At 46.1% G+C, this 17,880-nt stretch overlaps 1 protein-coding gene across 1 annotated transcript in view; it reads right to left on the bottom strand.

Moving 5' to 3' along the window:
• The window catches only part of LOC146206840 (uncharacterized), a 391,032-nt gene that overhangs the window by 125,566 nt on the left and 247,586 nt on the right, over positions 1-17,880 (bottom strand). The window contains exons 11-13 of the mRNA XM_084587067.1: positions 5,405-5,504; positions 3,218-3,284; positions 1,778-1,878 (exon numbers count right to left, since the gene is read on the bottom strand). Coding sequence (XP_084443193.1) covers positions 1,778-1,878; positions 3,218-3,284; positions 5,405-5,504 — 268 coding nt within the window. The remainder of the gene's footprint in view (positions 1-1,777; positions 1,879-3,217; positions 3,285-5,404; positions 5,505-17,880) is intronic.

Raw genomic sequence — 17,880 nt, 5'->3', positions numbered from 1 at the left:
TTATAATTTCTTCGTGCCCTAATAGCGCCACACTATATAGAATAGCGAACACATTTCGCATGCTGTGTCGCCTGGTCATTAATTTCCAGGTTTCATTCCGGGTGCTGATTTAGTCATCCGATAACATCGATACGAAGATATTGCTACGTAAATATTAATTTATATTTTAATTTTGTACGCACATTACTTGTATCAGCGTTTGTGCTTCATAATTGAAAACGTTAATCGCGAAAGGTTTAGCAGAAGCCTTACAAGGTATTCTTGCAAAATTATTCTCAGCGACAATGCTGACCGAGTACGTGCTTTTTGTTTTTCGGGCGAGAATCTTGCATTTTCTTTTTAGGCAGACTTATAGCAGAGTATTTTATCAAGCTTTCTGCATCTCCAAACGAGCAGTTTTTTTCTCTGTCTTTATATTTTCATGACGCATTATAATACTAGTCACCAAATATCCCTCCTCTCAATATCTAAAACACCAAGCATTTCTATATTTTTCTTATCGAGTAACACATTGGGCACATTCTCTGCGATTTCATTGTAGTTTTCATTCCTCTCAAGTATACTACTGCTGAGTAATGTTTGTTTGTCGACACTTGCCAAAACCTGCAAGATTGACTTTTCAATGATTTCTTTAGGATGCATTGTTTTCAAGCCTACCAGTTGCTTCTAGTGTAGGCAGTACTGCCAATGAGCTTCGACCAAGTTCATGGGGACGTTTTACGGCACTGTTATGTGTGTCATCGCCTTCTTCTTTTGAACGTGCCACATTCTGAAGCCTCGATGTCACACTGACCAATTCAAATTTTCCTTGTGCGCAGTAATATTTATACTCCTTTATACAGCAACGATTGCAAGTTGTATGATGCTCGTCGTTTTAGAGGCCTGTCGAGCATGTCGAACCCTTCTATGCATCATTGCAGTCAAACAACGGTGTCGTTTGTTGCAGGTCGCCATAATCGTAAATTATTTTTCTGCCTTGGATAAATGTGCTCATGTCAACGTATGCAGTGAAGCTGTCATAAAAATGAAGAACGGCCGCTTAGAATCAGTTTGCTCTTTCTAAGCTTTACGAATGCCTACCTCTTGCTGACATTATTCTATACGTATTTGAAAAGCACATCTGGCATCAATGGCCACTGCATACCCTTGTGCAAACGACATAGGCTGCCACTGAAGCGTGTAGTGGAAGTACGAAATGTTTGCTTTTGTACTTTGAATTATATGCGTAGCATCGGCAGATATGAGCAACCAATTGGAAATCACTACAGCGAGTATATAATTTCAAATCCAATTCTTGTTTCAACAGGTGACTATAACAACACAGATGGGTTAACATAACGTCGAGGCCAACATTTAAAATTGCGGTATGACATTGCTTTGCCGTTCGCAACTCAGTCCTGCTATTACGCCAGTCAATAACTTGTAGTACAGCAAATCCCTCATAACGTGAGCCGATTTGCGGCATTCATTCGCATATACCCCTTCCTACGTTGGTTTGGTTTATGGGGTTTCACGTCCCAAAGCGGCTCAGACTATGAGAGGCTCCTTTCATACGTTGTCTCTACTGTTCAAAAGCAGCTCCGATTGATGTTCGCTTCATTTAAAGAGCTTTTTGGATTTCAGAAGGCGTTACTGACTGACTGTAGCTTTCGGTACAGCAGGCCAATGCTGGGGTGCCACTTCGAAAGCCCAAATGCCAAAATGTTCAAAGTTATGCACGGGGCATATGTAAAAAAAGACGACCGAAATTCTTTCTAAAATGAACGAACGAACCAACCTTGACGTCCCTGAGCAGTCTGTCTTCTTCTTCTGAGTACTTCGAATGGTGGTCCGTCTTCCTAACATCGTTGCCGCCAGTAGTTTCCTCCTGTAACTTTCCTGTACAAGAAATAAAATTTGTTAATTAGCTGCCCTCGTTATGAAGGGTAATAAAGTGTTTTCATTTTACGAAGTCAGCCTCAGTACGGGCGCGAAGGTTCATTCGCTATAGTATCACGCATGCTGATCAAATTGCAAACAGCCTAAAAATTAAAGCTTCTAAATTATAAGTCTCAGGCTGTCAAAAGCTGTGATGGGTTCCACCGCTGTGGTGCAGTGGTTAGGCGCTCGACTGCTGTGCCCAAGAATTCGGGATCGAAACCCGAACGCGAAGGCCTCTTTTTGATGGAGGGGAACAGCAAGGCGCCCGTGTGCTGTGCGATGTCAATACACGTTAAAGAACCCCAGGGGTCGAAAATTCCTGAGCCCTAGACTACGCCATTTCTCATCGTGTGAGCCGCTCTGAGACTTTAAAGCCCACAAATCAAGCCAAACCATCAGCTGTGATAGTGCCACTGTGCCGTTATGACTTAGCGCTGCATAATGCATATTTGCTCTCTTTAAGGCTTTCAGCCCAAAGTGAGGAAAAGATTGCCTTCTTCTACGTCAATTTCAAGGCGTTGAATGATTACTGTATTTGAGAAATCCATGTCTTATCTGGGGAGTTTCATTACCTGTTGTCAAGGGCGTCATTACAACCCTCAACTTCGTCATCATCATCAACATTACCACTCTGAATCGGTGGCTGAAAAAATATCTCAATATCAACTCCTGAATGGTTTGCGCTTAACAGAGCCACTAGAAGCGCTGCGGATAGAGGAGAGTTCTCGGCGGACGCCCCAACACATGCCATTGATATCGAGGAACTGGACAGATGTCATGAGCGCGCTCTGCAGGTTGTGTGATCATTCTCTATCATTTGTGCTCACAAAAGCCGATGGATAGACAAGATGGTTTGCAGGCGTGCCACTTGTCACCCGGCTTCTCTGGTTATTACGTGAATAACTCATAAAGCGGCTTTCCTTCCCTCCATAGGGCTGTCGCATCCCAAAACCCACGTCGGGAGGTGTTGGGCGACTCTGGACTTACATTTTATGAGGATTGGTAATACGCTCCATAATTAGGCGACTCTGTGGTACCAACTAATCGACGTCATTGGATGAAAGGCCTCCTCTGAGAGGCCGCTTTTAAGGTTTTTCTAGCATGCCTGTTTGAATGATATCCAGAAGTACATTGATGATTCAATTGCATGTATTTTTAATGCCAAAAGTGGCGTAGCTTTTTGTCGATCCATTTTCTTTCATTTTTATTCAAATAATTAAAGCACCTTCTATGAGCAGGGACTGTGGTCTGTGGCCACAAGATAATGAAAATTATTTCTATAATAATGCTCACTTACCGTCATCTGGTCGTACTGCGAACGCTTGTCGATACCCCGTCTGACGGCTTAGTTCCCCAGGACTGGCCTGCGAAGCCCCGCCCCATTTGACTAGTGATGCCAAAATGACTGCATATATGGTTTGTTGAGGATCCCGTATAGCATTTGGTGGGCAGTGTGCTACAGAAGTCTATAGATCAGTAAAGCCAGCATCCGATACTGGAGGCCAAGCGTGCCACTTGAATCAGGATTAGTGGCATAAAAGTACCTCATCAAGTCATGCAGGGGATGATTATGCTAGAGCTTATGAATAGCACTTACGATTCTTCTTTCAACCCAGAATTTTCTCTCTGAGTACCAAATGCATGAACCAAGTTTATTTACTTTCTAGATTCCATAGGGAATCTCTCATAATGAAATTGCCGCGAGAAAGGTGGCCTATGCACACAGCATGCAGCGACGACTCGCTCAGCTATGTTATAATTTATCATAGCCAGATGGCGTTCCGTGACAGCCTGTAACCTTCCGTTTCATTTGGGCGGACGTCATCATGACGGTAGCATGAGACGAAAGCAGCGAGCAAGCTAATTACAAGGTCCCCACTCGTGCCTACAAACTGCTGGTCGCATCATGCAGCCAATGTCGTCGCTATAATGGCCAAGATGGTCGCTTCTTGAGGACGCTGAAAGCCGCGGCTTCGTCACCTAACAGCCGCCAATGCAAGAGGACCAAATGGGTTTCCTCCGTATGCTCTTTTTACGCTTTTTTATTTTCGTTCGCGTGTAGCGTTAATCGAAGCTTTTGAGCATACGGTGGTCGCATTTTTTTTTTCAGTACCCCTCCATATAACAGCAGCTGCAAGGTAACTGGTTGACTTGGAAATCTTAAACATCAACTGAATCATAACTTGACAGGCTGACATCTACTGGCGCCTCAACCGTAGTACCATCGCCTGGTCGCTATGGCGCCATTAACTGTATTCAGTCTGGCAGAAGCAGAATAAAAAGCCGCACCTTAATCAGCCAAGGTTTGCCGTCCGTCTTGGCGACCTGCTCCAGCCGCCAGTCCATGCACAGCGCCTGCTGCTGACTCTCAGCCAGGGTGGCGCGCCGCTTAGCGTCCAGCTGCGTAGCCATACCTCGTACCCATTATATTTTTGTGTGTTGTACAACAGTGAAATTTATTTACTCTATTCCACAAGCTTCGCAGGTGTGTACTAGAGGGAGCAGCATATCCTTGCTCGGAAAAAGCTCGCAATTATGAGCCTGTTGTCAAGGCATCTGTTTCCTTCTCCGCAACAGAGGTGAGCAAGAATGTATTCTAATTCGTTCAGAAGACTTGAGATCCTCACTGCTGAGTCCTGCTGAGACAGGCAGATCTTATTTAGTATCCTGCCCAGAACGCTTAGCCTCTGACATCATGCACAGAACGACAGACAGTTACACTGTAACCGCTTGTTTCCAGCTGTCCGCTTCTAATATGTAGACTGTCTAAAAAAAAAAACGAAAGAAAACGAGACTGTGGTTCTGGGAAAAAAGACCAAGGCGCTAAACTAAAAACAATTATTTGTTTATTTAGTATTTGTTGAAATACCCTTAAGGCCCAGTAGGGCAAGACGGACGGCAAACCTTGGCTGATTAAGGTGCGGCTTTTTATTCTGCTTCTGCCAGACTGAATACAGTTAATGGCGCCATAGCGACCAGGCGATGGTACTACGGTTGAGGCACCAGTAGATGTCAGCCTGGGTGACGAGAAATGCGCTTCCATCTGGAGGACATGTTATGAATCACATTTAATATCGTTGGTAAACTGTGTGATATTACCACGTCTATACCAGCGTGAAATCAAAAAGAAAAACGCCAGTACATAAACATTCGTCACAGCTTAAGCGTATTGGTTCACTGCCAAAAAATAGCTGTCCGCTCTTTATGATATCACTGTCAGAACAAAAAGAAATGTCCACGGAGAGTATTTAAAACAGACATTGTTAAATTCAGAGGCGTTTAATTAAGCAGTTGCGCACATGGACTATTCTCGTCCTTTACTACAGTATCGCCTGTAGTAAACGCAATATGTCTACGGTTTGCAGGCGGTTGCGCCAGAGAACGTCAGAACTCCCTAGGGGCCAACCCAAAGTGAAGGGTCCATCAATAGACACATGCCACTTTCCAGGTACGTTAAGCGCAGGACCAGAGCTATATTTCTCACCCGCACGCCGGACCAGTCGAGGGCGAGCGTGGACTCCTCGATGAGCCGCTCGTCGTCCAGCTGGCACCGCCGCAGGGCTCGCTCTTTAGCCACCTCGCTTCTGCACAGATGACTACTATAAGCGGCTCATTCCTGTGGGTATAGGTCATTATTACATGCATGCCCTTAGCAACTGCGTCACATTTGCAATGCTTATTGCTTGAATGCAAGCGGCATCGATCTGAGCAAAGATTCCTTGAATAATCTACCTGCAGGTATCCTCCTTACAAGAAAATAAAATATTGGAGCAGAGAGCGAAGAAGCAATGACATCTTTCTATACGAGAAGTGTTTTTTTCTCGTCAACTGAATGCAGATTCATAATTGTACCAAAATTTGTTATACATAGTACACAAGGCTGCAAAATATAATAGAACGTAATATAAGCTTCTTTTATGCCGAACAGCATAAAAGAAGTTGTGAAAGTGTTATTCGACATCATTGCAAAGCTTGACGTCTTCGCAAACGATGTGGAGAATGATATAGGAGCGGTGCGCACATCAAACACTCAGATTCATTAAGAACGTGAGGGTATTACGAGAAGCTTCATGAATGAGAGTTTCGAGGAGTTCAAGAAGGACTTCGATGAGTTCCGTCGTGAGTGAAGGCTCAAGTGAAGGCACATAATTCTCAATGCCAGGGGGAAGTCGAGCATACGAAGAAAGAAATTGTGTAAGCTAAGAAAGAGATACTCCAGTTAAAGCCATGCAGCAGCAGTCAGGACGTAGAGATTAAATGCATACCGGTGGTAAAGGACGAGAATCTGCGCATGTCAGTGAGAAAAATAGCTATCTCTGTGGGAGTTGATGTCTCAGATGATGACACTGATGTTGTACATCGTGTCCGTTCAAAGGATAAGGATTGCCCAAATATTGTGTTACGGTTTTCCGCCTGTGCTATGGGGGATAAGTTTTTATCTGCGGCTAAAAAGAAAAGAATTAGCACTACTGTTCATGGCTTTGAGGATAGCAACACGTTGTATGTCAATAAACACCTTTGTATCGAAAGCAAGATCCTTCTGAGCAAAGCGCGCCAATTATCTAAAGAGACAATTTGGAAATTTGTTTGGGTTTCGCAGGGAAATATCTATGTGAGAGAAACAGAAACATCAATTGTGTTGAGTATCGATTGCGACAATGACCTGGCTGGTGTTCTATAGTTTTATTGGCCTTTCCTTTCTTTTTGTTGCGCTTCTGTTTCATCGTGGCTTTTTGTTTTGATCAAATTGATCAATTAGCTAAAGAAGCCGTGTTCTCAGTTTTTCACTGTAATGTGCGTACTATTCGAAAAAACCTCAACGCACTGGTTACTTACCTTTCCCAGCACTCTTTTCCGTATAACTTGATCGCTTTCAGTGAGACCTGGCTTAAGGATAAAGAATCGCCCTTTATTCCTGGTTATAAAGTTTCCTCCCTACCAGAGGGTATCACACACACCAGGTGGTGCTGTCTTCTTTGTAAAGAAGAACATAGTTTATGATGTTCTTTCTACCCTTACCATCAGTGATTGTACAATGGAGGCGCTTTTCATAAAACTTGAGTATGGTAAAATTGTCGGCGTGGTTTACCGCCATCCTGGTTCTGCGATGTCGATTTTCCTTGAAAAATTTGAAATTATGATAGCACCTTTGACATCTAAAAAAAAGCAACCGCGTTGTAATTGTCGGAGACAGTCTGGGACCCACATACGCACAACCTGATTAACAAACTAGAACGCATTAAGAACCGCGCCGCACGTTTTGTTACTAATAATTATAACTTTGGCTCCAGCATAACAAGCATTAAAACCGAGTTTAGTTGGCAGCCCCTGTACCAAAGGAGAAAATTCTTGAGATTAAAATTTTTCCACAGTGCATTTAAAGCTGACACTGGAATAGACAAGAATAGTTACCTGATGATCCTACACTATGTTTCTGCTTGAAAAGATCATCCGAAAAAATATAGGAAGATTGCTTGCCGCATGAATGATTTTGTTCATTCATTTTTTTTCCTTTACGGTAAACGAACGGAAGTGACTGCCGGAAAGTGTAGTCAATGTCCCATCCATCATCGTTTCCTCAGCCCTGATTGAAGTGTGTTTTATCTTAGTCTCGTTACATTTTTCACTGTGTTTATTATAAATTTCATTGTATATTAGATGCTTTTTTTACCATTGTTCTTGTTGTCAAATACACTATAGCGCAGCAAAAGACGAGGACACAAGAGCGTGTCCTCGTCTTTTGCTGCGCTATAGTGTATTGGAATCATGTACCAACAACCACGCTACTGTTCTTGTTGTGTTTGGTATTTTCTTCATTGGCCGCGAATTTTCTCTTTATGACAAACAATGCTTGTAATCCTCCTACAATAATGCCCAACGGCAATGTATAGGTATATCAATAAATAAATAAATCAACACAGTTTTTGAAAACATTTTCTGTGCGCACATAAATGAATTCCTATCCAAATACAACATCCTGAGCCTCCAACAACACAGTTTTCGTCGTCATAAATCTTGCTCCACCGCTGTTCTAGCTCTTACACAAATGTTAAATACAGCTCTCCACCAGAATAAAATTGCTGTCGTGGTGTATCCCGATATAAAAAAGTGTCATCGACACAGCTAACCACCAGATATTACTGAGCAAGATTAACAACTATGGCTTCATGTGTAAAATCCTGAACTTAATTAAAAGCTACCTCAGTGACCGTCAACAGCATACAGTATAAAAAAATTTACCTGTGCGTCTCCAACTAACTGGCGTGCCGCAGGGTTCTGTTTTTGGGTCCGTACTCTTCTCACTTCAAATAAATAATTTCCCTAAAGTACAGACAGCCTTTATTGTATGCCGACGACACTGGTCTTGCGTTTAGTGGAGAGAATTTGCGTGAAATTCAAGATAAAATTTCTGCCGAGTTAGAAAAGGCTTTTATGTGGTTCATATCTAATCAACTGACCTTAAATCTTAATAAGACGAAGTATACACTTTTCATTCCAGGAAAAAACAGTTAAATGTTAAAGAACCGACTATATTATTACATGGAACAAAATTTCAACACGTCCTCTTCTACAAGTATTTAGGTCTATTTTTTTAAAGTGACATGCACTGGAAAACACATATTGCACATTTTTAATCGAACCTGGCATACGGATGTTTTATTTTACTTAAGGCTTGTGAATATTTGCAATACCTCCTACTACATCTCTTTACTTTTATTTTATTCAAATTCACCTCTGTTTCTGCATTGAGTCGTAGGAAAACTTCTTTACTACTTAACTGGAATACCTTTCGCACTATACGCGACACCTCTCATACTACTGGCAGTCTTCAGAGCTGGACAAAAGCACTCAAACATGCTCAGAAACAAGCTACGCAGGAGAGTTCCACTTCAGCCCCGTCAGCTAATCCGGACCCTTACCTTGTACGCATCTGGAAGAGGCGGAAACGACTCTTGCGCACTCTTCGCACTCAGCCCAACAATGCTCGCCTCTCCGACCGAGTCACCGAATTGACGCGACAGGTTAAAGAACACTGCGTTACACTTGACACCAATCAATGGAATAAAATTTGTAACACCATTAACGGCACACTAAATCAAAAAAGAACCTGGCATTTACTCAGAGAACTACTCGGGCCTCAACCGGCGCCTGTTCCCACTCTCGAGAAACACTATTCTCAACTAGGCGCGGATGCCTTAACAGCCCAACTCCGCGATCTCTACATTCCTCCTCCCCTACCCAGCCTTTATACTCCGTACACTGGTGCTTCCAATGTAGAACTCGATCAGCCGTTTACCCTCTGGGATCTCGACTGGGCGCTAGAACAGCTAAAGCGGAAGTCAGTCCTAGGTGAAGACCAGATTACATACACACTCATTCGAAATCTCTCTGACAAGGACAAAGAACATTTTCTGAGCATTATAAACTTACATTGGGAAGAAAGCACACTCCCAGCATCTTGGAAACAATCACTTATAACCCTACTTCCAAAGCCAGGCAAAAAACCTGCGCTTAAAAACCTCCGCCCAGTTTCTTTAACATCATGCCTGGAAAAAACCATGGAGCGGATGGTGCTCAATCGGCTCGAGACTCATCTTGAATCCATAGATTTCTTTCCCCCTCAACAAATTGGCTTCCGAAAAGGTGTGTCTACTCAGGACCTATTTTTTCTCCTCATGCACGAATTTGACCCTCCGCCCACTTCCTAGATCCAAGCCATAGTGGCCCTTGATGTGCGAAAAGCTTTTGATAACCTTGCCCACGATCCTCTATTAAACATCCTTGCCTCTACTGGCTGTGGTCCAAAGATGTATGGCTACCTCACAGCATTTCTCCGCGATCGTACGGCCAAGTTCCGTCTCCCCGATTCAATATCTGATCTTTTCCCCCTCACACGTGGTACTCCTCAGGGCGCTATTCTGTCACCCACCCTTTTTAACCTTGCAATGGCTCCCCTATCTCGTACTTTAGCGTCTATGCCAAACCTAAAACACACATTCTATGCAGACGACCTTACTCTTTGGTGCACTTCTGGGTCTCCTGGAGCAGTAGAGGAGACCCTACAGCAAGGTATCGATGCAGTCGTTAGTTACCTTGATAAAGTAGGGCTATCTACTTGAAAAATCCGAATTGCTGCTGATTGCAAAAACTCGCTATCAACGCCAACATAACCAGCTGATCAATCTCACAATGGCAGGTCACCCCATCCCTCGTGTATCATCCTGCCGGATCCTCGGACTTCATATCCATGAGTCAACCAATCAGGCCAATGTATCTACAACCGTTAAAGTTTGCAATCAGCTTACGCATCTAGTTCGCCGCATAGTCAATAAGTACGCCGGGCTACGCGAGGGTCAAGTCAGGCAGCTTGTCCACGCATTAGCACTTAGCAAAATTTTATATACGATTCCTTACCTTACACTAACTTGTCGCCAAAGACGTCAGATTGAGGTTGCGCTTCACATATTGTACAAGGCCGCCCTTAACGTCCCTGTACATACGTCCACGGAGCGCCTATACTCTACGGGGCTGTTCTTGCCCCTGGGAGACCTCATACAACAACATAGCGACCGGCAAATGGCACGTCTTTCTAGCACCAAACAAGGACATTGGATACTACAGCAGGTTGCACTCAAACCTATAGACCTCCCTATAATTACCCTTCCTTCTTCACTCCCGGATAACCTCAGAATAATCCCCATTCCAAAAAACATTGCACCCGACACTAACACAGGCAGACGTTCCGCTCGCGTTTCCAACCATGTTAACCCAACAGATTCCACGATCATCTACACAGATGCATCACGAACTAACGTCGGAGCGGCTGGTTACTCAATTCAGAGCTGTAGCGATGTAGTGACGCATACCCTCGGTCCTGACATAGATCCTCCTCCTACAGCGACTCTCGAGACCCTACCAATAGTTACCAGTATTCAAGACCTCGCACAAGCACCCCCTAACCCTTCAGGATATACCATATACACTGATTCAATACAAGCTATACGCGCCATTCACACGGGTCGCATTCCTGAAGAACTACACGATGATCTACACAGAGCTCTTACCAAACTACGTCCCCACACTGTAACACTGAGGTGGATTCCTGGTCACGCTGGAATCCCAGGCAATGAGGTAGTGCATCGCCTCGCCCGCGAACTTCAACACCGGGCGCCTGGGATTCCCTGGCCTTATCCACCAACGTGCGACACTACTCTTCACTACAAAAAAGAATTCAACGTTCATGAGGAAGGCCGGTCTGGACGAGTCTTCAGCTGGAGTGAAGATTGCTGGAAAACGTATCAACAACCTTAGATATGCGGATGATACCACTTTAATGGCAGAAAGTGAAGTGGAACTCAAGAGACTTTTGATGCGCGTACAAGAAGAGAGTGAGAAGTTTGGGCTTAAACTGAACATTAAAAAGACGAAGATCATGGCGTCTTGCCCTATCAAGTCCTGGAGCATCAATGGACAAGAAGTGGAAGCTGTGACAGATTTTCTGTTCTTGGGCGCCAAGATTACCTCGGAAGGAGACTGCAGCCATGAAATTAGGAGACGCCTGCTTCTGGGAAAGAGAACAATGGTTAGCCTTGAGCGCCTAGTAAAGAGCAGAGACATTAGTCTGCCAACCAAGATCCGTATAACCCGTGCTATGGTCTTTCCAGTTGTGATGTATGGATGCGAGAGTTGGACTGTGAAAAAGGCTGACCGCCGAAGAATTGACGCGTTTGAATTGTGGTGCTGGCGAAGACTCTTAAGAGTTCCTTGGACTGCCAGAAGATCAAATCAGTCGATATTGTCGACCATAAACCCTGACTGCTCATTGGAGGGTCAAATTCTAAAGTTAAAGCTCAGCTACTTTGGTCATCTGATGAGAAGAGAGGAGTCGCTGGAGAAAGATTTGATGTTGGGAAAGGTTGAGGGTCGCCGGAGAAGGGGTAGGCAGCGAACGCGATGGTTAGATGGCATTCTGGAGGCATTGCAGATGAAGCTATGTGATGTTAAGAAGATAGTGAGAGACCGGAAAGCGTGGCGTGACATGGTCCATAGGGTCACGAAGAGTCGGACACGACTGAACGCCTGAACTGAACTGAACGACAACATTAGAGAAACTCTCCGTACGCTTCCTCTTCCTGATAAATCTCTCACTACCACACAAATCCGCATTCTTAGACGCATACAATTAAATACACTGCTTACTCCTGCCCGATCTTTTCTATACAGAATCATACATTCCCCTGCATGCCCAATTGCCCAGAGCACTATGCAAACTTGGAGCATTGCATCTTTTCATGCCCTGTCGCCCTCCAATCTCCTCAGTTTCCACACCCTCCTCCCCCAACGTGGCGGGCTTGGTTAGCCTCTGACCAGCTGCAAGATCAGTTGACCTTGGTGACCCTGGCCCAGGACATTTTTAACGCTTAATGTAATGCGTTAAATAAAGTTGTTTTCTCCTCCCCCTCCAAAATTTTAATTTACCTCCTAGTCAGAACCTGTACGGCAAAATGCTCGTAGAATTTAACGGCGCTCTTATTTAGAATTCCTTGCCACTAAGCATAAAACAAGCCACTAATTTTACGTCTCTTTAAAGAGGTTCTTTTTTAGAAAAATTGTGAATGAGAAGTGACTTTATATTCATTTTTTATAAACTATGCATATTATGAGTTATTGTGTTATGGATTCTGTTTCTTGTTTCAGTTGTTCGCGCGCTGCATTTATTTCGTGTCCTATGTTGATTATGGACCCGCTACTAGCCAGTGGTTATGCATCCATCAATGCTTGTTTGTATTTTTCAAGATATGTAATAAATATATAATGAATGAATATTGTGAGGCAGAAGGACGCACCAGCAAATTAACCTCTCTATTTCAGGTATGCCGAAGCCGCAGCTGCCGACTAGACACAGCTCATCAACACTTCATCTTCTTCCCACGACAAGATGAACGATGATGATTACGCTCAGATGAAGTTGAAGTTCACTTACAGGGCTTACCAACTTCCCCCTCCCGAACGAAAGCGACCATCCTGGTCGCAAATTATATCTCAAGGTCGGCTGTTAAAGTGTTTCAAACGCGACACGTGCACAATCTCGGTGCCGCGACACCGACGATTGCGAACAGCCGATGCAGGCGCGATCAATAGTTTACAGGGGAAGTTTGTTCTGAACCATGTACGGGCCAATAAAACGGCTCAGAAACTTTTCACACAGGCAGGGGATGCGAGTAGGTGTCCAGAGTAACACTTCGTCTCCAGGGCGGAAAGACACTGAGCGATGGGTCGTATCATACGGGCTTTTCCTGGAAGCTTGAGTGGCTTCAGTTTGAAGGCGGGAATCATCCCCGCAGTGGGCGATACGCGATACGAACTGTTCGTGGGAAGGCACGGCAGAAGAAAAGAAAGCTGAGAAGAAAGATGCTTCGAGGGCGAAGGTAGGGATGCGGCCATCAACAAAAAGAAACGGAGAGTAGGTGGTGGTTCGTTGAACGGCAGTGTTGTAGGCGAAGGTGACAAAGGGGAGTAAAGAGTCCCAGCTGTGCTGAGGGTGAATGTAGGTGGATAGCATATCAGAAAGGGTGGGATGAAAGCGTTCTGTGAAGCCATTGGTCTGAGGGTGATAAGGAGATGTAGTTTTGTGCACCGTGCCTGAAGAATGAAGCACTGCGGCGAGGACGGTGGACAGGAACGACTTGCCACGATCGCAAAGGAGGAGGCGAGGGCGCCGTGGCGAAGTATGGTGTGGAGGAAGAAGTTGGCGATTTCGGAAGCGGTGCCGGAAGGAACTGCTGCGGTTTCAGCGTATCGAGTGAGGTGGTCAACGGCAGTAACGGCCCAGCGGTTGCCAGCTGGAGTCAAGGGCAGGGGTTCATACAAGTCGATGCCGACGAAAGGCGTGAAAGGACATGGCAGAGGTTGCAAGAGACAGGCAGGGGCGACGTAGACCGCTTGCGTCGGTGACAAGGGATGTAAGACGCTACATATTTCAATACTGAGGTTGAAAGGCCAGGCCAGAAGAAACGACTTTTGATGCGGTCGTAGGTTTTGTGATATCCAAGGTGACATGCGGTGGGGTCCTCGTGAAAGGCTTGTAGAATTTGAGGATGCAGGGAAGAAGGAATTACGGGAACCCAGGTGTGGCCCAGTGATCTGTAGGTGTGCCAATATAATGTGCCATCCTGTAACTTGAAATTGTTGAGCCGACGACGGAGACGGGCACATGGAGGTATAATAACACCGGTATAATAATAAATACTATCAATCAGCTTTCGACAGTAAGGTTCAGCACTCTGGTGGTAAGCAAAATTGCAGTCTATATCTGACGTGGGAGCAATAGAGGCGGCGCTCAAAGACTGGATAACTGTAGGGTTTAAATGACGTGACTCCGTTGAGACAGAGGAGGAATGCGAGGACATATGTATTGCGACGGCGAAGCAATAGGACAACGAGAGAGGGCGTCGGCGTCCTTGTGCTTCTTGCCCGATTTGTAAGTGACAGTGAAGTCGTACTCTTGAAGGTGGAGGATCCACCGCCCGAGACGACCGGACAAATGTTTCGAAGAGGATAACCAGCATCGGGCGTGTTGGTCAGTGACGACCGTGAAGTGACGGCCGTACAGGTAAGGACGAAACTTCTGAGCAGCCCAGACGACGGCGAGACATTCTTGCTGGGTAATAATGTGGTTTTGTTCGGCAAGAGTAAGAGTTCGGCTTGCATAGGCAACAACATTTTCTGTAGAGGTGTCTTGGCGTTGCGGAAGAACAGCGCCAATGCCATGGCTATACTGGCGTCGGTGTGCAAAATAGTCGGAGCTTGTCATCAAAATGGCAGAGGACGGGACCCGAAGTCAGAGCACGCTTCAGAGTTTCAAATGCTTTTTCGCTAGCACGAGACCAGACGAAAGGCTTGTCGATGCGAAGAAGCGCATGTAAAGGTGCGACAATAAAGGCGATATTGCGGATGAATCTGCGGAAGTATGATGCCAAGCCGAGGAAACTGCGGAGATCTTTGACCCGATCCGGACGGGGAAAGTGCAGCGCAGCAGCGATTTGTACAGGATCAGGCTTACTACTTCGCTGTTTACGAGATGGCCAAGAACGTTAATAGATTTTGATGCAAAATGGCATTTCTTCGTGGTTAGCTGTAGGCCAGCACTGGAAAGTGCTGTAAAAACTTTGTCGAGACGAGTAAGCTGATCAGAAAATGACGAAGAAAAAATGACGATGTCACCTAAGTAACAAAGACATGTTTTCATTTGAGGCCGCAGAGAACTGTGTCAATTATGCGCTCGAATGTAGCAGGAGCGTTGCAGAGTCCAAATGGCATTACATTGAATTCGTATAATCCGTCCGGTGTTGCAAATGCGGTTTTTTCTTTATCATCTTCATGCATAGGGATCTGTCAGTAGCCTGATCTTAAGTGAAGGCTGGAGAAAACTTGGGCACCTTGTAAGCAATCGAGGGCGTCGTCATTTCGAGGGAGGGGATACATATCTTTGTGAGTTATTCTATTTAGAGCACGGTAATCTACAGAAAAACGAACCGAACCGTCTTTTATTTTTTGCACTAGCACAACAGGCAATGATTAGGAACTAGACGATGGGCGTATGATGTTGCGTGCAAGCATGTGAGCAACAGTTTTCTGAATAACATTGAGCTCGGTTGAATACACACGATATGGCCGGCGTCTAACTATGCCTGATCCGTCGGTGTGGATGCGATGCGTTGCTACAGCGGTTTGACCCAATGCGTCGGAATTGGCGTCGAACGAGCCTGCGTGCTTGTTCAATACAGCGAGCAATGCGTCTGTCTGGTCTGCTGTCAGGTCGGTGCTCATCGTGTGGCGGAGAGCTGCACTGAGCGAGGCAGGGGACGAAACAGAGCGATCGGAGGTGGAAATGAGAAGAAGAGTGACAGGCTGGGCTGAAGCAACTGATGCAACAGTAGAGCCGCGGCGCAGAATAATAGGCGGCTCTGATGTGGTGTTGAAGGCGGCGAGAGCAGAAGAACCGCTGGAGAAGCGAAGAAGGGACACGATGATGATAATACCTCTTGACAGGAGACGAGGGCTTGGTGCAATCAGGACGTCGCCGTCGGTGACGGAGTCAGAAGTCACAGATAGAATATCTTCGTTGCCCGTATAGAGGACGTGATCGTCAAGCATAACTAAGCAGGAGGAAGGCGGTTTTCTATTGGCAACAATGTTGTATTCAGTGACCTCAATAGTGGGAGGGGAACACATAATGACTGTTGAGGCGTTTTGTAGGAACTCCCAGCCGAAGATGAGTTGATGGACACAGGAGGATGGGACAGCAAGCTCAATGAAGTGCAAAATGCCGTCAACGGTGACTCGAGCTGTACACGCTCCACAAGGGTTAATGATCTCTCCATTTGCAGCACTTAAAGGGGTACTGATGTTAGGTGTGCGCACTTTTCGGAGTTTTAAACACAAGTCAAGCTTCGTAATGCAAATATTGGCGCCGGTATCAATTAAAGCTTTCAGTACACATCCTTCAACGAATACAGTCAACATGTTGGATGGGAGCTGAGGAGGAATACGAGCGACGGCTGGCGGTGCAGTTTTACCTCCAGAAACTGAACAGGTTAGTTTTCTGTGTGGCGGGCAGAAGCTGAACATGGAGGGCGAAGGGGCGACGAAGACCGGCGAAAGGGTGATGGGGAGCGACGACGCAATTGTCGTGCTGCCATAGACCGGTCAGTCGAACTCGACGGAGAGGAAGAGCGACGGATATCATTATCGGTGTAATACTGTCGAGGAGGAAGCTGGTACGCGTCGTCACGTCGAACGTACCCGTAGCTCGCACGATCATCTCGTAGCCGTCGGCGACAGACGCGTGTTACATTACCGCGGATGCCGCAGTGGAAACATACTGGACCAGGTCTGAGAGGCCGCCAATTACCATACACCGGTTGTCGCTGGGACAGGGCGGCGAGACTACGTGGCACAGGCGCGTGATGGGCAGGAGGACAAGGAGGTCCCGCAGTGACTTCAGCATACGTCGGAACGTAGGGAGGGGCTGGTGGTTCTGTAGCCATGGGATGAGTGAATGAAGCAAGCTCCTCCTTGATAACGCCATGCAACTCAGGAGACTGAACAGGTGGGCGTGAGAAAACAGGCACCGACGAAATATTACAGTGGAGCTATTCCCATATAATAGAGTGGATCATGGTGCGCAGATCAGCTTCGGGAGGTTCGCTCGGATCCCAGGTGTTGTTGAGCCGGCACGACTGTAGGTAGTCAAGTCGCTGGCAAGTGGCACGAATGTCTGCCATGGTGACGGGATTCTGAGCAGCTAGAGCTGCGTAGGCAAAAGAGCATATTCCTTTTAAAATATGGCCAACACGTTCAGCTTTGACCATGGCATTGCTGATACGCCGGCAAAGGGCGAGTACGTTCTCAATGTAGAATGTGTATGTCTCTCTTGGAAGCTGCACACGGGACTCCAGCTTCTTTTGGAAAGAGGCCGGACCAGCACCAACAGTTCCAAAGATCTGGCGGATCTGTGTCGTGAACTGAAGCCAGTCAGGAATGGCGTCTTCGTAGTTGAGAAACCACGTCTTAGCCACGTCACTAAGGTAAAACGAGACGTTGAGTAGCTTCATAGAAGCGTGCCAGCCGTTCAAAGCGCTGACCCGATCGCACTGTTGTAACCAGTCTTCGACGTCGTCACCGCGGAGGCCGGCGAAAACAGGAGGGTCGCGCTGACGTGAGGTAACTGACCAAGTTGGATGGGTCAAATGGTAAGGATCAAGGGCACCATGAGACGTCAGCTGTGCAGAGGAGGCATGGGCAGTCGGATGCACATCGGTAGCGACAGGCGCGGGAAAGGTAGTCAGAGCAGGCGGATGTGACTGCGCCATGGCGGCTGATGTGCCGCCAAGAACACGACCGGAACGGAGCTCCAGGAGGTTCCTCGTTGAGGACGCTGGGATCAGGACTCACCTC

Source organism: Amblyomma maculatum, chromosome 1 (genome assembly GCF_055883805.1).
Source record: "Amblyomma maculatum isolate TAMU_Amacu chromosome 1, ASM5588380v1, whole genome shotgun sequence".
NCBI classification, from domain to species: Eukaryota; Metazoa; Arthropoda; class Arachnida; order Ixodida; family Ixodidae; genus Amblyomma; species Amblyomma maculatum.
This window is presented reverse-complemented; position numbering and strand designations above follow the sequence as displayed.